The 21,247-nt window shown below is 34.5% G+C and overlaps 1 protein-coding gene across 7 annotated transcripts; it reads left to right on the forward strand.

Moving 5' to 3' along the window:
• The first annotated feature begins 10,861 nt into the window (after positions 1 to 10,861).
• On the forward strand, positions 10,862 to 19,783 carry LOC143247021 (ras-related protein Rab-7a-like). Of its 7 annotated transcripts, none has more exons than XM_076494333.1 (5): positions 10,937 to 11,091; positions 11,562 to 11,826; positions 15,540 to 15,600; positions 17,837 to 17,924; positions 19,514 to 19,783. In XM_076494333.1, the coding sequence occupies exons 3-5, from the start codon at positions 15,548 to 15,550 to the stop codon at positions 19,766 to 19,768; spliced, it is 396 nt and encodes a 131-aa protein (XP_076350448.1). In that variant the 5' UTR covers positions 10,937 to 11,091; positions 11,562 to 11,826; positions 15,540 to 15,547; the 3' UTR covers positions 19,769 to 19,783. The 7 variants fall into 7 exon arrangements, with proteins under 7 accessions (XP_076350447.1, XP_076350445.1, XP_076350448.1 ...); XM_076494334.1 differs by having other exon boundaries at positions 11,562 to 11,794; XM_076494332.1 differs by lacking the exons at positions 10,937 to 11,091; positions 11,562 to 11,826 and adding an exon at positions 10,862 to 10,933.
• Positions 19,784 to 21,247: the final 1,464 nt, after the last annotated feature.

The raw sequence follows: 21,247 nt of genomic DNA on the forward strand, positions 1-21,247 counted from the left end.
GAATTGACCGTCACGTGATAACGCCCCCACGACTGAAAGTGCAAACTTGTGTGGTGCAACGAGAAATCGAACCCGCGACCCTCGGATTACGAGTCGAGCGCCGTTATCATATGGCCATGCCAGGCCTTGCCAGTTATCAACAGCATGATTTAAACGTCCCTTCGGTTTCTTTGAGCGATAACACTCACATAAGGCGAACTGCAATGACTATAGTTATTTAATACTGGATTGGACCACCATTTTCAGTGACATGAAACTGGAATCAGCATAATACAAATATTTACAAGACTTTGATATTGTATTGTTCGGTTGTAAACCTATTCATCGATCTGGTTCACAGAAGTCAGCAAGGAATTTTAGTGGTGAACGAGCTTTTAATGTTCATCCCAAAGATGAGACAGAGATACTGTGCTTATTTTGGTCTAGCAAGATAATTATTGCACCTTTCGAATCACTTTCAGTTAGCACAAGCACAGTAAGTTATTGCATAATTAGATATGAAAATTTATTTTTTCGTTATGTTGAAAATGTGGGATGAGTATGCAACACCGTTCAAATATACCATGTGTACGTTAGTTACCTTTGTAGAAGAACAAAAGGACCTAATCTTTACCACAAGAACGTTCCCATACTATTACCTCACCTCCTGCATCTTAAACTGTCAGAAAAGACACAATCAGGGCTAAGTGCTTCATGTGCTTTCTCCATAGGGTAAATCTAATTTCATTAGAAAAAGGACAAACATAAGTCATTATACTACGTCATAAGTTTTCAGTCATTCATCGTTCATTTTCATGTTCAAGTGTTAATAAAAGCAGTAATTTAGTGTTTGGATTTTAAGTAAGTCATTGTTGGACTGTTTATCGACCACAGCTCGATAAAGAGCTTTGTAAATTCAAAAGCAGTGGAGAGTGCGTGTGTTTTCATGTAGCAAAGCCACATCGAGCTGTCTGCTGAGTCCCCTAGTGGAATAGCAGTGTGTCTGCAGACTTACAATAAAACCGAGCCGATAACCCATGGTGGGCAGAGCATAGATAATCTTTGGTGTTGTTTTGTGTTTAACCTCAAACAAACACTTCTTCAATAGCCGCAATTCGGCTTGCTTTGCTTTTTGTTTAAAGTTACGAAGAAAGCAACATAAATGGTTTTCTACGCTCTGCCCACCATGGGTTATCGGAACTCGGTTTTAGTTGTAAGTTCACAGACGTGCCGCTGTTTCACTGGAGAACGGCTGTTGGAAAACAAATTTGTCTCTTGTGACACAGTCTAACGTCTGATGGACTGTTCAGTTATATTTGGTCGTGGTCATTCATTAGTGGTGAGTAACCACAGTTTTTCTAGAATCAGATGGACATCCTTTATTTATCACGTGTTGAATTAGTTTGGATATTGAAGAACGTACTTAAGTTGACAACATTTTAAAAAAGAAATCGAAACACCCTGTTGAAATGGCTTCTTATTTTGTTGAGTTCGTGAAACACACGTTCCGTTCCAAAGCTAAAAAATACATGAAGAATCAGTCTCATTTTGCTGATGTGGGACATTATTCGCGATTCAATAAAATTAATACAGTTTTGTTAGGCCCGGCATGGCCAGGTGGTTAAGGCACTCGACTCGTAATCTGAGGGTCGCAGGTTCGAATACCCGTCACACCAAACACGCTCACTATTTCTACCGTGGGGGCGTTATAATGTTCTTTCAATTCCACTATTTGTTAGTAAAAGAGTATTTTAAGAGTTGGCGGTGGGTGGTGATGACTAGCTGCCTTCCCTTTAGTCTTACGCTGATAAATTAGGGACGGCTAGCGCAGATAGCCCTCGAGTAGCTTTGGACGAAGCTCAATATAAACCAAACTAGTTTTGTTAAATACGTCTTAACTTTTGTTTTTCAATATACTGACAGATTTTCTTGGAACTCAACGAACAAACGGAGTTCGGTGTTTTAAAGACGCAACAAAAACGATAGTGAGTATAAACAGCAGCAAACACAATCGAGCGAGATGTTTAATGAAACAGTTTAGAGTTTAACTAATGTTAACAAAGCATTTCAGATGACATGTAATCTTCTTGTTAGCTTATACAGCGGTGTGTAAACAAGCTGTCGTCAAGCGCACGTCACGGCCTTCATCCTGTTATGCTTCCCAAACGGATCAATTCAGCTTACGAAGAAGTTCTGATGCGCTATGGATTGCGCATTCAGCCTGAAAACTCACTAATGGTTTCTAATACCCTCGCGAAATGAGCTGATATTCTCTATTACAGATTGAAATTTTCTAACGATGTTCAGTCGTAAGTTCATACACGTATTTGTATTCCAATGAACATTCTCTTTAAACGCCCTAAATCATTTATATATCTTATCGTAAGTGGCTCGTGAGTCTTTTTTTTTAGGAGGATGGAGTGAGAAGAGAGATAAGTTTTTGTTCTTTTTCACCTAGGTAAGGTAGGGATTGTGCTTTTGGGGAAAAAAAATTGGTGCTCCAAAGTAAATAATTTTTTTATCTGCGAAATACATACCTCTCTAGTTTTCTCTGTATTTATCTCCAAGTATACTGTAGGGGCATAAGAGGGGTAAGGTGTAGAGGGGATTGAAAGACCATTTTAATAACTTAAAGAGTCCAATTGGTTCACTATCTTCTGATATTTTGAAATAAACAATTGACTTTCATGTAAATGACTTAATTTCTTTGTATATAAGAAAAGGTTTATCTCTGTGTGCGTGTGTGGGAGGGGGGCTCCCATCAGTATTACTAATGGTTTTGAGTTTATGAAAATAATGCCTAGGGGAACAATATATTTGGGGAAACTAAGCCTTCCCAGGCGTCTTATAGGCTCCAACCCTGTGGTTTACGTCGAATCATTAATATTATTTTTTTAAGACGGTATCTTTCGTGCATAACACACTATTATCCTTTAGTTTCGTATGACGATTTTACACTTTTTGTACTGATTGTTTGTTTCTGAATTTCGCACACAGCTACTCAAGGGCTATCTGTGTTAGCCGTTCCTAATTTAGCAGTGTAAGACTAGAGGGAAGGCAGCTGGTCAACATCATCAACTGCAAATTCTTGCGCTGCTCTTTACTAGTGAATAGAGGGATTGACCATCACAATATAATACCCCCACGAATAAAAGGGTGATTGTGTTTGGCGACAGAATTTGAACCTACGTGTCGTAGATTTCGAGTCAATTGCCATAATCGCAGGCCGTACCAGGCGAAAATCTATGAAAAGATATCTCCTTCGTGTGGTGTTAAAAATCTGTAAAGAGCTATCTCCTTCGTGTGGTGTTTAAAAGTAACTCAACAATTACACACTTTATTTCGCGAGTTTGTTTTTTTTCTCCCAGTTTTCATGTATAAGTACATAGTGTAGTTAGTGGGTTTTTATCATTTTTTTTTCCAAACATGCTCGCCCTTTCAGCCGTGAGGGCGTTATAATGTGAGGGTCAATCCTACTATTCGTTGGTAAAAGAATGACGATGGGTGTTGATCACTAGCTGCTTTCCTTCAAGTCTTACACTGATAAATTAGGGACAGAAACAATCATTTCTCATATGTGTTTATAGCATATTTAAAGAGCGGGTTTTGCGACAAGAGGAGGCAAACCATGAACCTTCGATTCAAAGTTCAGGTACACCAAATATTGTTTTCCCAGGGAATAGCTGTAAGTTTACGCACTAAAATGATAAAATTTGGGGCTCATTTCCTCGAGGTGAACATCGTAAATAGCCCAATATGGTTTTCCTTGAAAAAAAAAACACACTGAATAATAGACCGCGTCAAGTCTGAGACATTTTCAGTTTTTTTTTGGTATCCAACTAAGTTTATTTATTTAATACTTTTATTTTCTTCACCTTTTGTTGTGAACTCGAAACATTCATTGATAAATTATGGAAATGGCCAATAAAACGGGTATTAAATGGAAGTATTATGGGAGTGTTTTCCTCTTAGTATGAAAGTTTTCTGAACCGGAGGACGGTAACGTGTTTAGAGTTTACACTTTAATTGACTGTTATCCAACCAATTAGACATTGATACATCAGAACAATGCGTATAAAAGTATGGGTAGTTGTGCTATTCCCAGCAGTAGTATGTTGAAGGTCCAACGACAGAAATGTATAGAAATCAAAGTTTCAGCAACTAATGAAGGCAAGTACATACGACATACTGAGGCGAAATTTGACGTTTTAATAAGATTTATATGAAACATGTGAACATGGTACTTGAAACGTGTGCTGTTTATAAGAGACTGTTGATCTAGAAGGCCTAAGCTTTTCCAAAGCCGATATGCTCTTTCAGTGCGTGATACATCGCAATAACTTATGTACACGTATAAATGTTAGATACAGTACAGTAATATACACATTATCACGAAATGTTCTGGATTATATATGGCTGGTCATCAGCCATTGCTTAGTAGAGATTGACAAATAAAGTTTGAAATAGTCACTATACTTCAATCAGTGAAATCAGTAAAGTTATAGCACAGTGTTAGTTGCATAAAAATTCAAATTCAGATTGTTTGGCAACAATTAACAATAGCTTGTTTTATGAAAAGGTGAAAATGGTAACATAATAAGTGCACTTCCACATTGAAGTATGCCAAGAACCAATACACGTAGGCTGCATCTCGGACAATGGTGCTGGAGATATATACAAAATTGATGGCACCCTGATTGCAGACTAAAAAAAGGACGTAATTTTATTAAAGTCATCGTCTAGTAAAACAGTGATCTCAAGGAAGAAGAAAATGTGGTGAATTGATATTTGAAAGTGAAAAAGGTTTAAAATATATTCGTTGGTAAAAGTTTGTTTGTTTTTTAATTTCGCGCAAAGCTACACAAGGGCTATCTGCGCTAACCGTCCCTAATTTAGCAGTGTAAGACTAAAGGAAAAGCATCTAGTTATCACCACCCACCGCCAACTCTTAGGCTACTCTTTACCAACGAATAGTGGAATTGATCGTCACATTATAACGCCCCCACGACTGAAAGGGCGAGCATGTTTGGTGCGACGGGGATTACGAGTCGAAAGCCTTAACCCACCTGGCCATGACGGGCCCGTTGATAAAAAGAGTAGCCCAAGAGTTAGCGGTGGGTGGTGATTACTAGCTGCCTCCCTCTAGCCTTACACTGCTAAGTTAGAGACGTCTAGCGCAGATAGCCCTAGTGTAGCTTTGTACGAATTTCAAAACAAACAATCCTTCTAGTCTTACAATGCTAAATTAGGGACGGCTAGCGCAGATAGTCCTCGTGTAGTTATGCGCGAAATTAGAAAAAAAAAAGCTTGCCGCTGAGTTACCAGGAAGGGAAGGAGTTTATCAGTCACATCATAATTACAGGTGTGAAAACTACACATCTTTAGGTGCTTGTGTTAAACTAATTTAATTTCACTCATATTTCATCAGTGCAACGGATGGTTCCAAAATAGTCTGTTATTACTTCTAGTTTGGGTGTCAATATTTTTCTTCACTAAAGTAGAGGACATTGAAAGGGGGGGACTTAATGACAAAAGAAGGCCATTTTCTCAAGCATTATCGGGCAATAATTTTTCTATAGGGGGATTGTTAGAGGAGACTGTGGGTGTTGTGTGTCTCCTCTGGTACATATAAGTTACGTGATAAGGAGACAACTTTCTTTTCGTTTCTATTCATTTCTGGCATGGCCAGATGGTTTAGGCATTCGACTCGTAATCCGAGGGTCGCGGCTTCGAATTTCCATCACACTCACCCATTCAGCCGTGGGAGCGTTATAATGTTGATAAAAAGTAGCCTAAGAGTTGGCGGTGAGCGCTGATGACTAGCTGCCTTCCCTCTAGTCTTACATTGCTAAATTAGGGACGGCTAGCGCAGATAGCCCTCGAGTAGCTTTGCGCGAAATTTAAAACAAACTATTCATTTGGTCTTATAAACACCTTTAAAACCTGAAACCAAATTAGTGAATATTGACGTATTAACACTTAACAACATATCACAATAATTTTTATCATTTTGTTGTAAAGGACTATAAGTGCTATTAATTTTAACGTTAAAATATTTTTTAATTCCTAACACCCAGCAAGCAAGGTGTAGAATCAGCCATGTATTTTGGTAGTTGTGGACCCACCTGTGTAAGCCACTAAGTTTCTGCATATTAACCTTCTACATATAATTAACGACAAAATTTATAATATTTATACTTTGCAACAAGCATTCTTGCAGGTTCTCTGTAATTATAGACTGACATGATCTGACAGTTGGGGAGCTCGACTCGCAATTTGAAGGTCGCGGGCTACGAATCTACGTCCCACCAAACCTGCTTGTTCATCGAGCTGTGAGGCGTTATATAGAACAGTCAATCAAACTATTCATTGGAAACGGAGCAGCCCAAGTGTTGACGGTGGGTGGTGTTGATTATTTGCCTTAGCTCTAGTATTTTACTGTTAAATTAGGGACGACTAGCGCAGGTTACCCTTGTATAGATTTGCGTGAACTTCCAAAGAATCAAGAATAGAATAGGGTTTAGAATGTGCAACTGTTGCGTAAATATTTTTTTCCCTGTAGACAAACTTTCTATTTTTCGGTGGAACAGAAAAACAAGACAATAAAAGAAACATAGGTCTTACCACGACTTCCAAGAACTAACGTCAGCAACAGCACTAGTTCCATCATTTCAAACCGCAGGCGGGAAATATTGTCACGTTCCAATGCTTTTATTAGCGTCTGATTTTATTTACCCAGGTATAGGCTGTATCCTGGGAGTCCACTCACCAGAAAAACCTCTTCTTGATAAACAGTAACGTAGACCTGCTGTTGACAGACCATGCGACAGTCGAGGTGATAGTTAATGTGTGTGTGTATGGACGTTGCTTTTATGTCTGGCTGGTTTTTTGTGGGTTGTACTTCGCGGAATAATTCGACTCCAAAGCTGATTGGATCTCTGAAAGAGTTTACTAGGTGCAGCATGAAATAAGATTCTTGTTATTTTAGCATGTCGTTAGTCTGGTTTATTCAGAGGTTTGTATGATAGAAGCTGGAAGAGTAAAAAATAATAATTTATTTTATATTTTATGTTTCTTTGTAATTGAGCACAAAGCTACATGGGTATCCAAACTGCATTTTAGTATCTTAAGCCTCCTAACTTACCGCTCAGCTACTGGGTGGGGGTAGCATTATTTTACAAAAAGTGTCAAAGCATTACATGAGTCGCACTGAATCGGAAATTAAACGCTTCATTATTCGTACCAGTAGCCGAGACAAACCAAGAAAACACCATCAGTTAACTGCTTCCATTTGTTCTTACATAAAACAGTTAAACTCGTAACAACTCATTTTTAATTCCTCACAAGTAAAAATACACCTTATACAGAGAGAGATTGTTTGTTTGTTTGTTTTTAATTCCCGCAACAAAGCTACTCGTGGGCTATCTGTGCTAGCTGTTCCTAATTTAGCAGTGTAAGACTAGAGGGAAGGCAGCTATTCATCTCCACCCACCGCAAACTCTTTGGCTACTCTTTACCAACGAATAGTTGGATTGACCGTCACATTATACACCATCACGGCTGAAAGGGCGAGCATGTTTGGCGCGACGGGGATAGAGAGTTCGTTTGTTTTTGAATTTCGTGCAAAGCTACACGAGGGCTATCTGTGCTAGCCGTCCCTAATTTAGCAGTGTAAGACTAGAGGGAAGGCAGCTAGTCGTCTCCACCCACTGCCAACTCTTGAGCTACTTACTCTTTTACCAACGAGTAGTGGATTGACCATCATATTATAACGCCCCCACGGCTAAAAGGGTGAGCATGTTTGGTGCAACGGAGATTCGAATCCGCGACCCGCAGATTACGAGTCGAGTGCCTTAACCCTTTGGCCATATCGGGCCTTTTATACAGAAAGAGAGAGAAAAATATTTGTATGGAAACTAATATTATCAGTTAGGCTTCATTGATGTGAAATTTAATTAAAACCGTTTATTTGACATCGTGTTGACACGCTCATATTCACAATTTTTATTTGTTTCATGACAGTTTTTGATGTGATGTTAAGATTTAATAAAGTTTTACTGGCGTATGAACTGAGTTTTTGTTTTCAAGTGCAACAAGCTCCTAGCACATTACTTAATACTAGAACTAATACTAGGCTATTAACTTTCTAAACTAGTCAGTACTGCATTAAACTAAATGTATAAAAACAACAATACAGTTGTATTGTCTAAAATGTCTTGTACTCATCTTACAAGCTGTGGGTTCGAATCCCGTCACTGATCTTGATAGCCCTTTCAGTGTGGAGGCGTTATAAAGTTACAGCCAATCACACTATTCGTTGATAAAGAGAAACGTAATTGTTAGTGGCATTGTCTAGCTGCCTTCCTTTAGCCTATCACTACAAAATTAAAGATGGATGTGAAAGCTATTCCTCGAGGAGCTTTGCTTGATATTCAGCAAACAATTCAACTATTGTACATATCCAACAAAATGCATAATTTGCCTCCTACACTTGTGTTCTAATTTATTGGAATTTCACATTATTAAATACGTTATTGTTATAACACAAGAGCAGTGTATTAGCAATCTATAAATATATAGTAGTATAGAAAACATGTGTATATTACATACAGTAAAAATCTATAACTAACCCCAATGGCTGGAAACTGGGTTTCGATACCCGTGGTGAGCAGAGCACAGATTGTCCTTTGTGTATCTCTTTGATTAACTACAAACAGAAAAAATTGTTTCGACTTTTATCAGAGCCCTCCGTCTTCTGCTGGGACAGCCGTAAGTCTAGGAATTTACAACGCTAAAATCCAAGGGTCGATTTCCCTGCCTGAACACAGCAGATATCTATCTCCATGTGGTTTTGCTAGAAAACATATAATTTGTTTCTTATATTGAAACCTATTTCAACTGTTGAGACAATTGTATTATGTAAAACACAACTTCCACTTTTTGTATGAATAATTCGTTTTCTGTACCTTTAAAAGTGCTTTTACGTATTTATAAATTTCTCCACGTTGCTTTATTTCGTAAAAGGCCTGGAATGACCTGGTATTTAAGGGGCGCTCGACTCACAGTCTGACGCTCGCGAATTGGATTTTCCTTCACCGAACATGCGATTTCAGCCGTGGGACGTTATAACGTGATGGTCAATTCTACTACTCATTGGTAAAAGAGTAGCCCAAAAGTTGGTGGTGAGTGGTGTAGATTAGCCGCCTTGCTTTTTAGTCGATCACTGTTAAATTAAGGATGGCTAGTGCGAAAAACCCTCCAGTAGTTTTACGCAAAATTCAAAACAAGCGAAACAAACTATTTTGTCGAATATGTTTTTCAGAACACAAAGTGTGTTTAGTGAGGAAGTTATAAACAAAATATTCTATATATATATATATATTAAATGTATAAAAGAATGTTAAGACTTGGAATAAAATACGAGGAACAGAAGATCCTCTTTGTCTACTAGTACAAGTTCTGAAAAAGTAACTTGAAAAGAAGGAACAGATAAGACATAATAATAATAAAAATTAAACAAGCTGGGGGAAGCCAGGCATAATTAGAATCAGTATATTTTTAGCCCTGTGTTGTAAACTTTATAAAAATATTGTTGAAAAGTTTGTTTCTTACTTAGATAGGCCTATATCGTAAAAGAAAAAGTTTTGTGAAATATAATTTGTTTAGTTATAAACTGATATATTGCCTACATGTAGACTTTTTTCAACTGAAGAACCAACAAAATCAGTTTCATGGTTTACTTTGACTGTTACCTGGAAATAAGAACATTGAACTACGAAACTGAGCGTACAATTAGTACGCTTTTTACTCCATTCCATAGTTGTGATTGAATTACCAATGAATAGTGGATTGATCGTCAGGTTATACCGCCCCCACGGCTGAAAGTGCGAGTATGTTTGATGCGACGGGAATTCTGACTCGCGATCCTTAGATTATGAGCCAAACGCCTTAATCCACTTGGCCATGCCAGGCCAGCTAGAACGAAACCAACTAAAACACTCACTTGACAAAAGCAGTATGTGAAAATTATATATACCTAGAAGAAAAACGAAAAAGAGTAAAAAATTCTACATGACATAAAAATATAGAAAATGCATCGTAAGTTTGCATATCCGAATATGAGTTTTAGGTTCTGTTTTACTAATGTACCTTATTTTGTTTTGCTTGTGACTAAGCACAAAGCTACACAATATTTGCTGTATCCACTTCGAGTTTTAGTATTATAATCTTTCAAGCTTATTGATGAGCCAACGGATTTACTTATGTGATACAAGTGTTTAACTATAAGATACTAATTTATGTATTTTTTAAATTAGTCCTGAAAGGTTTCCTTTTTCAGGCCCTCTACATTCCTACATTCAGTTACCTTCAAACATGTGGTCAGCTATCGGCCAGTTACCTCTTTCTTTCTTTGTGAACCTGACGATGACCGAAGAAGGTCGAAACGTTGTTCGCTTCTCTACATAAAATTTTTCTCAACTCAAACCAGCTGTTTTTTACATATATATGATAGTCACTCCTACTATTTATTTGTAAAAGAGTAGCCCAAGAGTTTATCACTGTTAAATTAGGGATGGGTAGTACAGATAGCCCCCTTATGCCTGTAGCTTTACGCGAAATTCAAAGTAAATCAGATCAATAATTATATTACGAGTAGAATAGTTAGTATAATAAGTTAATTTTATTAACAGTGTTAGCAAAATGTCAGTATTAATAATCAACATAAAAGTACCAAACTCGCTAAATACCACAAGTAATGAATTCGCTGGGAAAACGCGCTATTAATTTATTTTGTTTTCAGTTTATATACATATGCTTATTAAATTACCCAGTGTATTAATTAATGGGTTACTTTCATAGAACAATACCATACAGAAATACAAAAGCGCCCTCTTTCACATGAGATTATTGGTAATGACGTCTGCTGTTTGATCTCGTGACAAGATTATAGGTGGTAAATTATCAGCATTGTTTGGTTGTCTTATTTTGTTTAATTTCTTTTTATCCCAATTGTAACTCTAAGTTGTACGTTTAATTTTCCCTGCTTCATTTGATAAATGTGGCTTTTTTATCTGTAATTCATATTTGTAGGTGTATAAGGATTTTAACGTGGTAAGATATTCTATTTAAACTAAATTACATCGGTAAACAAATGTCGCAATGCAATACTACTAATACTATTGTTTAGTAATTATCATGCTAGAGTTGCAAGTTGAACTAATAGTAATAGTGTAAGACTCGCCTATAGTTGACTAGGGTTAGCTGTAATAAAGTGACTAGTTTTTTTGCCCTACGGATTAGGCTTACAGCTGAGAACGAAAAATAGAAAATGTCAGCATTGTCTTTTTCCTGTTAATGAGTTTGAAAAATACTTTAAATTGTCTTAAGATTTTAACAAAACTGAGAAATACCCGAAAAGTATGTTGTTGTGTTTTATTATTTATGTTGGTTGTTTAAAATTCATTAAAAGTATTGATTTATGCCATGTGGAATCTAATAGTAATATTATAGTACAATAATACAGGGTGTTCGGAGAATCACTGTGAAGTTTTGTAATCATATTTTATTCGGTCTATTTCAAGCCAGCAACTGATAGCTGTGTTTAGAAACAAAATAAGAAGGATCCAGGCCTGTATTGATGCCAACAGTGGTCACTTTCAACATTGTATTCAACTCCTGTATTCTATATTGAAACATGTCTGTTAATAAATATATAAGTGCACAGTGACTTTCTGAACACCCTGAAGATTGATTTCATCTATAGTACAACAGAAGGCCTCTATCATTGTTTGGATATGACACTTTAAAGACAATGGTACAAACATTGATCTCTTGAGGGTGAAACAGGTATATTAGGCATATTAAGTGATAAAAATGGATTTAAAAACATTGTTTTATGTTAAGCTTGCTTATTTCTTTCAGTGAAAAGTCCAAAACATTTAAAAATGTTTTGCTTTGTCAAGGTATTATTAGGAGGAAGTCTAAGTGAAGATATTTATTCAGGAATTTTGACACAAACATGAAATCACGTTACATCTTTATATCTAACATTCTCACTTTAAATGACGTATTATAAATATTCTTAAGATTACAATTCCACAGTTTTGACTGATTGTCTGCAATTCACATACTACTGTTTTCATAAATAATGTACTTTGAATGTGTTTAATTAGGTATGCTTTCCTGTTCATTTGTGAAGGTAGCTTATTTCTATCAGTTAATGTCATTTCTTATGAGTGTAAATCTATTGGATTATTTTTAGTGTAAAATTCTTTGTTTTTATTAAAAAAATTTTTCAGTCTAGTAGACATTTTTTGGTAATAGAGATGTAGGAATATCAACTAGCCAGTACCTCAGGCAGTGAGATTTTATGCTAAGTTTAATTTGTGTGCATGAGTGACATTACTTATTTCTGATTTTAACCACTCATTGTTTTGTTCAGTTATTATTTTAGGTTGTAATTAACAAAAGTATATATGTATCTCTTTATGACTCCATGTTTTCGAAATTCATTTTTCAGTTGTACAGTTCAATGCTAAAGTATCATTTTCCTCAGACATTATTTAAATTGATTACTTCTAGAGGTATTAACAAAACTGTTTATTCACTATAAATTTCACATGTTCTTGAACAAGACATTTTACATTAGATGGCAGGTTGTCAAGTAGCAATTGGAAAATCTCTTTTGCAACCCTTTATCAGAATTCTTATACATCATTGTATTAACTGAATACAAACCAGGTATAAATGACTTCATGCTCCACCAGGAAATATACTTTACTGTAGTTTTAATGTTTGGTTTGTATATAAATTGATCGTATACTGGGTGCAGGTTTGCTATTGAATGTAGAACTTCTGTTAATGTAAGAGTTCTATGACTAAGAATACTCTGTTGCATTCATAAAAACTTTCTCGCATTACACATTGACTGATTGTAACCCACTGATAAGCAAGCTGGACTGTTTCCATATGTCTGGGGTATTCACCCTGTTATCACTTAAATACAGTGTAGTTTAAATCATGAGAGTAATGGTCAAACAATAATACTCTAGTAGAATAGCTCAAGAGTTGGTTGTGTGTTTTTTTTTAAATAGATGCTTTTCTTTTAGGCTATTATTTCAAAATCAGTGATGGCTAATCAAATAGCTCTTAACCCTGGAATGCCAGTTTGGTGTGTGTATGACTCCATATAAGTTACAAGTGTATTGTAATCTAACCATGCTGATGTTCTAGAGTAAAGTAGCCTTCACAAAATTTAATAAAAAGGCAAACATATATGTACACTGAAGCACAATTTCCTCCCTACAATAACATGAATAAAGTGATATTTATAATTTCATCTAAATCATTAACAAATTTTCCAGCTGTGATGTTTGTGACGACTCTAAAGACATTTTTCTAACATTTACTTCATTATTGACTGTTGGTCTGTATATAATTTGTTCCCTTTCTTATGCCTAATCCCTTTCTTAATGGTTTTGATCAAAATGGTTTCAAGGGCCAGTAGTTGCCTGTAAGAATGCATCAACAAATTTTTATTAAAGTATATGAAATTAATTATTAACCTCTGCTATTTGATATTTATTGATCATTTGTTTCTGTCATTAAAATAATCAGAGAAAAATATCTATTGTTAATTAAACTACCTTTGCAATGGATATAACATTTATTTATGTCCAGTTTGTGTTGGTTAAAATATAAACAATCCTTTAAGAAGGGCATTCAAAACTCAATGTGTTTGGTAACTAAGAACTCTTGTTAACCTAAAAATATATAATGCCAGTTCTGCAGCTTTGAAAAAATATAATTCAAGTAGAATTTCACATGTTCTAAATATGTGTTGATTTACTTAACTTGAGCATGTTTAGCTATATAATTTAATCTGGCTTATTGACATCTGTCATTCACTAAAGTTATGAAATTAAAGTTTAATTATATCAACAATGGGAAATTGAATCAAACTGCTAGCAAATTTGAGCACATGAATTTTATGAACATGCAGTTGATGTGCAGTTTTTTTCAGTTACACCATGCAAACACAAATATGAATAATATTTAATAAATTTCCAGATAACTGTTTGCAGTGATTTTTTTATTTTCAAAATACTTGCTAGAATGTAGTGAAAGAGCACTAATAAAGAAAAAGCTCAATTTGTAACAAACACTGAAATGAGGAGTTTGAGTTGATTTTTGAGCCTTATTTCAAGCAGTAGTTTTAGAGTAGTGGTTCAGACTGAGATTACTGGGTTTAATGTCTGATCAGAATGGGCTTCATAATATTCATGTTCATTATAGCTAAAATGAATGTGTTAATTGCATGTAGCTGTTTGTGTTTGGCCCACTGTATTATTTGACTGTGGCATTGGCCAAATAATTTGTTGTACATTGCAGAATTTCTTATAGTCGTCATGTTGTGTTTTTGTCGCCTCAAGTGCCCCCAATGGCTCAGTGATGAAGGCTTATAACTTGACTAATATCTTACAAAAACTTTCCTAAGGTCTTTCAACTGTACGGTTACATTTTAATCTCATTTTTTTAATACGTGGGACCTAATTGCACATCATGTATCACGTATACAGGCGTAGTAACAGATGATCCAAACAATGAAAATATTCTAGTAGATACATTTATTTATCAACTCTGAAATGGAATTTTATAAAGTTTTTTTGTGGTTTAAATATTTATCCATTTGAATGTGTTTAGGTTAATGCTCAACTTTACAAATACAGTGGAACCCCTCTAAAGCAGCCACCTTCAGGACTGAGACAAACTGGCTTGATTAGATGGGTTCTACTGTACATAATTAAGGATTATGTAAACAAAAAGGGATTGTGATTGAATGACTGCTTTCAAGGGGTGACCACTTAGAGGGGTTCCACTGTAGTTCTACATGTGCATAAGAAAGGATCAACTGGACACTAGGAAATCCCTTGTCAGTTACATCTCAAATAATTTAACTGTAGATGTTGTAATGGACAAGTTTTCTGGATTTTAATTCACCTGTGCGAGATATTTTTAAAAGGTTGATTTTTCCAGTCCTCTCTCTTTATTTTAAACAACTAACTCTAAAATGTACTTGTGTGTTGTGTGTAAGTCCTGAAAGTAAAAATTTTAATTTGCTTATCAGGGTATTTAAAGCTTATGAGAAAGGCCTATATGCTATGTTTTACAATTGCTTGTAACAGTAGAGAGAATGTGAAGTAGAAGACATTTAATATAGACATCTTTTACAAATCAAGATAATTGTTTAGAAAAGATGAATTATTAATAAGAAACATTAAAATGAAAAATGCAAAGACATCTAAATCCAAAACCTTGTAGAAGCTTTGCCACTAGGGGAAATGGTGCAGAGTTTAGTATTAGTGTCTAACTCCTGAGTGTTAAGCATAAAACTGAATTCAATTTTTTTTACAAGTGGACTTAAAACTAGTACTTGACTTATAAAAAATATATATATATATATATATTTAAATACCTATAGTAAGTATTGGTTTTATTATGTTACTTGTGAGGATTTATTGTAGAGGATGAAATTTAAGAACCTATTATAATTGTTTCAGAAGCAACAATGACATCACGTAAGAAGGTTTTACTGAAAGTTATCATATTGGGTGACAGTGGGTATGTATAATGATTATTTCAAAATGTGTTGGGTGTGATTTTTTTTGCTTGACTTTCTATGTTCTCTATAGATCTTTCATATTTTTCAGTAGGTGTTTAAACTGTTTTATTTTACAAAACCAATATTTTGAATAGCAGGCTTCACCATTAGCACATTTAAAAAAAAAAAGTTCTTGGATAAATTTTTTAGAGGTAATAGGAACATTTTGTATTCAGTGTATTGTTGGTGCCAAGACAGTGGGACCATCATTTTGTCTGTGCATTTAAAACATATGTCTTGGTGTTGTGTAAATCTGTAAATCTAATTTAACAACCAAATAATGAACACTTGTTTTACTACTGGTAATAGTTGATGTTGAAAATCCATTGCAGTTAGAAATAATTAAGAATCCAGTTTATATATATGCATTGTTTGAATATGATAAACAAAACTAAGAATTTGAGCTTAATAGGATATTTTTTCACTCTTGTGTTAACTAAACCTTTCTGAGCTTATCTGATGTCTTCTCTGAAAAAAATTTTTGTAGCTTTCATAAATGCAACTACTTTAATAAAAGTAAATAATGTTCTAAACAAACTAAAAAATTACTGGCACTGTGATTTGTTCTTAAATCTTTAATTTTCCATTGAAAGTACATCAGTACCACAGGTTTGTTCTGCCTTAACTTTCCCACTAAACCATAAATAAACTATTGTCCAAACCACTTTATTTACTCTAATGAAAAGTAATTCTCCCTATCCAATCATATTTAAACTTTGTATCCAAAGCTGTGATTCGTTAGCAAATGATCAAATCACTTGATGTGACATTTTAGAAATGTAACAGCCAGGACATATACAAAAATTAAGCAGAAAAAGACAAGGGACTGCTTTAAAATCAACAAATGAATATGTTCTCAATAATAGCTTCTTTACAAGTTTTAAGCTGTTCTTTGGATTGGGCAGAAAAAAATGTATATAATTGTTTTTAACATCTGACTAGTATCTTTATAATTTTCTGTGTGACTTAAATGAGACATTCAGTGCTTTTCAGTTACAGTGATGTATATTTACCTTTAATTGATTCCCAGTTGTATTAAATTGTCCTCGTCTCAGCACACAAGTGACTTAAATTGGTTACTCAATGTAAACTATTCACTATAATTATTGAAAGTAAAATATGAAAAGCCAGAGGAAACCTATTGATTTCTTAAGCTGTAGGGACTTTATATATAAATTTTCTGCTACTGTGTCACAGTGTGTTATCAGATATATGCTGGTTTTCTAGTAGTAGAACATAAGTTACATGGTAGGATATAATTAGTATGAATTTGTGCAATTAAGAAGCACTGATAAGGTTTTCTATCAGTACTTGTTTTCTACATGTAATTGATAGATCTATAAAATGATAGAAAGCTTACAAAGTGAGTGCTTTGGAAAGGTCCACCTTTTGAAACCACTTTGGTTAATGAGTTATTTTGTATGACAATTTATTAAACCTATATTTTTTGTTTTCTGAAGTGAATATATGTATGTGTACACTCTCTCTCTTGTATCATCTTTACTTAGGAGGGTTATAAAATTTTTGAAGTTTAGTTTATATGTTTAATATTTACCAGAGCATAGAGTAAATGTTTTAAAATGCATTTGTTTTAGTAACTGACCATTTTTTGAGCTTGCATTATGATGATTTGTGTGATGGTATGTAATGATTCTATTGGCTCTGGAGTGGACATCTGTATTAGAGTGAGTGTACTGTAAAAGTTTGTTCACTTGTTTGTGGTGAACAAAATTTCAGTTGGTAAAGAGTTGTAAACTTGTTTGGTGTACTTCTCAAATGAAAAATTAGTGACAGTTTCTATTCTCTGAAAATTTTGTTCAGAATCAAGTTTTATATGAAGCTAACTTAAACCAAACTTTTAAAACATAAGATATATTTAAAGATGTTTGGTCAATTTTTATTGTATGAAAACTGGCTCATTGAAATGACCTTGAGCGTTCTACTCTATCATAAGTAACGTAATGTCCTTTGTATCAAGCTTGGAGGGTTGGTTGAAAAGTAATTTTTCATAGCACTGACTGTACTGATTAATTTTCATATTATTTGGAAACCTAGATGTTGTGCAATTCATTTACAAGTTCTTTGTAGTAAACTTAATTTGATATAGAATAAGCAAATTATACTCTTAAAGTGTATTCATGTATTTTTACTCTCAAGGGTTGGGAAGGCGTCACTTATGAACCAGTATGTTAATAGGAAGTTCAGTAACCAGTACAAGGCAACAATAGGTGCAGATTTCCTGACAAAAGAACTATTGGTTGAAGACAGGCTTGTGACAATGCAGGTAGGTGTAAAGATTTACCAAGTAAAGATACAAGTTCACCTTTTTTGTGTATTAGAATAGCTTTTTTTTCAGGTCTACATGTTCAGTGCGACAGATTCTGATGCTTGGACTAACTTATGATGATTTCATTCTGCAATTGGAGGAAGTGCTTCGTTTATATTGATGTGACGATAAAACTTCCATCCAATTCACTTATTCCTCCCTCGACATTTAAATTTGAGAGCTGTGGAAACCTTAATGACCTTGCTAGAGTTGGATTTGTATGCTTATGTCAGTTCTTCATTGATATTTCAATAGTTTAATCTGATTCATTTCCTGTTCTAACGAGTCATATATTCATTTCACTGGTTGCTAGAATCCCATGAGATCTTGTCTTTTATCTACATCAGTGGAAATGGGTTTGCACTGATTCATAGATTTAGCTGTTTTTAAAATGTTCCAGATATGGCTATTCCTACCTCTTTTGTTAATGTCCATATGTATTTTTCTAGTGTTTCGAGTTCAAGAATTTTTTGAATGTATGAAATAAAAGATAACTGGAGGAGTGTCTGTATGTGTGTTTGGGGCTAGGAACTATAACTTTGTCAACTGATAACTGAGAGCATCTGGGTGGATATATTTGGTTGAGATTCTAATTTCCATGTTCCTGTGCAATACATGTCTGCTAAGCTTAGTGCATTTCTCCCTGTGTATATCTGATATAAAGTGATGTATTTTATGTATGATTACTGTAGTACTAGTGGGAATTAAACCCATAACTCAGTATAATGTGTAAATGCTTTAAATTAATGAGTAATAATCATTGAGTGCTTTAAGTTTATTCTCACATGGCTTAGGAAAGACAAAAAAGATGGAAGTTAGTGTATCTATAAATATGCAAGACCCAAAATTAATTTACTGTCAGATTACTGAACCCAATGGCTGGGTTTGTTTTAAACCAGAACATTAGGGTTTGTCATAAAATATTTAACCTATATTCCATGTTGTAGCTTGTATAATGTCCTTAATGCCTTGGTTTGTGAAAGTTCTGGTCAGCAAAAAAACCTTAATTGTAAGTTGTTAGTTTCTGTACAAGAATATAATATTTTAAAAATTGTATTTTTAAACATAAAATGGTAAATGTCATTTCCTCATAAAAGGCATTGTGGTATTTGAATGTTTAATAGGTGAACTAGTAAACTGGACAAGTGTAGGATGAAACTTTTGTAATATTCAGATTTTAAATTATGTCAAGAGGCGCATTAAATGGTGGTGTTATTTAGGTATTAAAAATTTTGTAAGTTCATCCAATCTTCAGCAGAGGATGACAAAAAAAGCAGTTGACAGAATTATTCATAATTTAGGGGCATAAATTAATGTAGTGAATTTTTCTTGACCCAAGTATTGAATGTTGAGTTCTAAAGCACTATTTTACTCCTTCGAGTATGTTTCAGTATCTTAATCCACACCAGGTATTCCAGTCCATGTATTAATTCCTGTCTTGTATGCCTCCATGTGAAGCATCCATCTTGATGTGAAAAATTATATTTATAGTAATTTCTTGAAGTGCTTTTGAATGGGTATGCTAAACAAATTTTTATTTCATGCAGATCTGGGATACAGCTGGCCAGGAAAGGTTCCAATCTTTGGGTGTTGCTTTCTACAGAGGAGCAGACTGTTGTGTGCTTGTCTTTGATGTGACTGCCCCTAATTCGTTCAAGTCCTTAGATTCTTGGAGGGATGAGTTTCTCATTCAAGCCTCACCCAGGAATCCAGAGAATTTCCCTTTTGTTGTTATTGGAAACAAAGTAGATCTGGAAAACAGAACGGTAAATATTGTGCATGTTCTAAATGTTAAATATTAACGTACAAGGATCTAGATGTACTTGTTGGTATTACAAAGGTTTATCTGAAATTTTGTGCTATTTTTATTTTAGAAGAATTTAGACCATGAAAGAGAAACTTTAAACAAATGATAGCAATAACCACTAGTCTTTGTTCAGGCCTGCATTTTATATTTGACTTAAAGTATGAATTGATTTTATTTTGTGGTTGCACTTGACCTCTGTGTTCATGTGCATCTTGCTTACCCTTTTACACAGGATCTGATTTTATGGAGCATTGCTCACTGAATTACTCTGCCCTTTCTCACTTTATTGTGTTCAAAGACATGTTACTTTACATGTCAAATTTTTACTTGTAGTGTTTTTAATGACTGTTTAAGTACAAAGCTACACAACAAGTAATCTGTGCTGTTTCTACTGTGTGTATTATAACCAGATATTTATAGGGTATAAGCTCACTTTATCATTGGACCACTGGGGGATATTTGTTTTAGTGGAGTTACTGTATAGTTGTTATATTGTTCCTTGCTATATCCAAGTTAACATGTGGTTCCCACAAATCAGGGAAACAAGGAACAGTCGTTGCATTTTTATACTTTGTTACCAACATGGGAAACATTATGGAATCTTATTTTACATACAAAAATTGTAATTAATCAGTGAATTTTATGTAATTCAGTAATTTTTTTTTTTAGACCTGGAAGGCAAAATATCTTTTAACAACAAAAATTTGTGTACACGTTAATTCTGGCATGTTCAGAACATCAGTATGTTATGTATTAACATTGTTTTGTCTCCATAGTTCATTTTGTTTATCATTAATTTTCACATAGCACCAACCATAATAGATTACATAAAGAAATGGCTCAGTGTTTGCTTAAACAAAAGGCAAGAGATCATCCAATCATGCTGAAACTAGATCACAGAATAAAACCAAAAGCTCTTAACCAAAGTACCATATATAGAGAGAATTCCATTAAATAAATTATTTTCAGCTTGCAACTTAATAAAATAGTCCCCATGTAAGCAGTCATAGAAGGAATAACCTTTATTATTATTTAGTTATTCAGAAATAAATGTAACTTTTGAACTGCAAAGTTTGGAAAAATATAAACCAGTGTTGTAAAACATACTTTAATCAAAGTAAGCACCATTTGCTTCACCACACTTTTGCTTATGTAATGATGCTGTTTATGCCCCCGCTGTGGAAATCAGTTTCTATGGTTAATGAACTCCCTGAAAGCTTCTTCTGCAGCTGCCCAGTTTTGAAAGCATTTATTGTTCAAAAAATTTTCAAAGTGCTTGAAAAAATCAAAATATGTAGGAGAAAGGTCTGGGAAATAGTGGTTGAGGCAGAACCCTCGATTCCCAATTCATTCAATTTTTGGAGCATCATCCTTGACAGGTCTTATCACGCTGATTTTGTTGATCTTCAATCAGCTCATGCAGAACCCACTTATCTAACTTTTTCGTCTTTCCAATAGCACTCAGGTGGTTAAC

The sequence above is a fragment of the Tachypleus tridentatus genome, chromosome 3 (assembly GCF_004210375.1).
Source record: "Tachypleus tridentatus isolate NWPU-2018 chromosome 3, ASM421037v1, whole genome shotgun sequence".
Classification (NCBI taxonomy): Eukaryota; Metazoa; Arthropoda; class Merostomata; order Xiphosura; family Limulidae; genus Tachypleus; species Tachypleus tridentatus.

What these genes read in the sequence shown, in the direction of transcription:
- LOC143247021 (XM_076494330.1), top strand. Translation starts at nt 15,548, where the DNA reads ATGACATCACGTAAGAAGGTTTTACTGAAAGTTATCATATTGGGTGAC. An exon ending in ATCATATTGGGTGACAGTGG is followed by an intron (nt 15,601 to 17,797) that starts GTATGTATAATG and finishes TTTACTCTCAAG; the next exon opens with GGTTGGGAAGGCGTCACTTA. An exon ending in ACAGGCTTGTGACAATGCAG is followed by an intron (nt 17,925 to 19,513) that starts GTAGGTGTAAAG and finishes TATTTCATGCAG; the next exon opens with ATCTGGGATACAGCTGGCCA.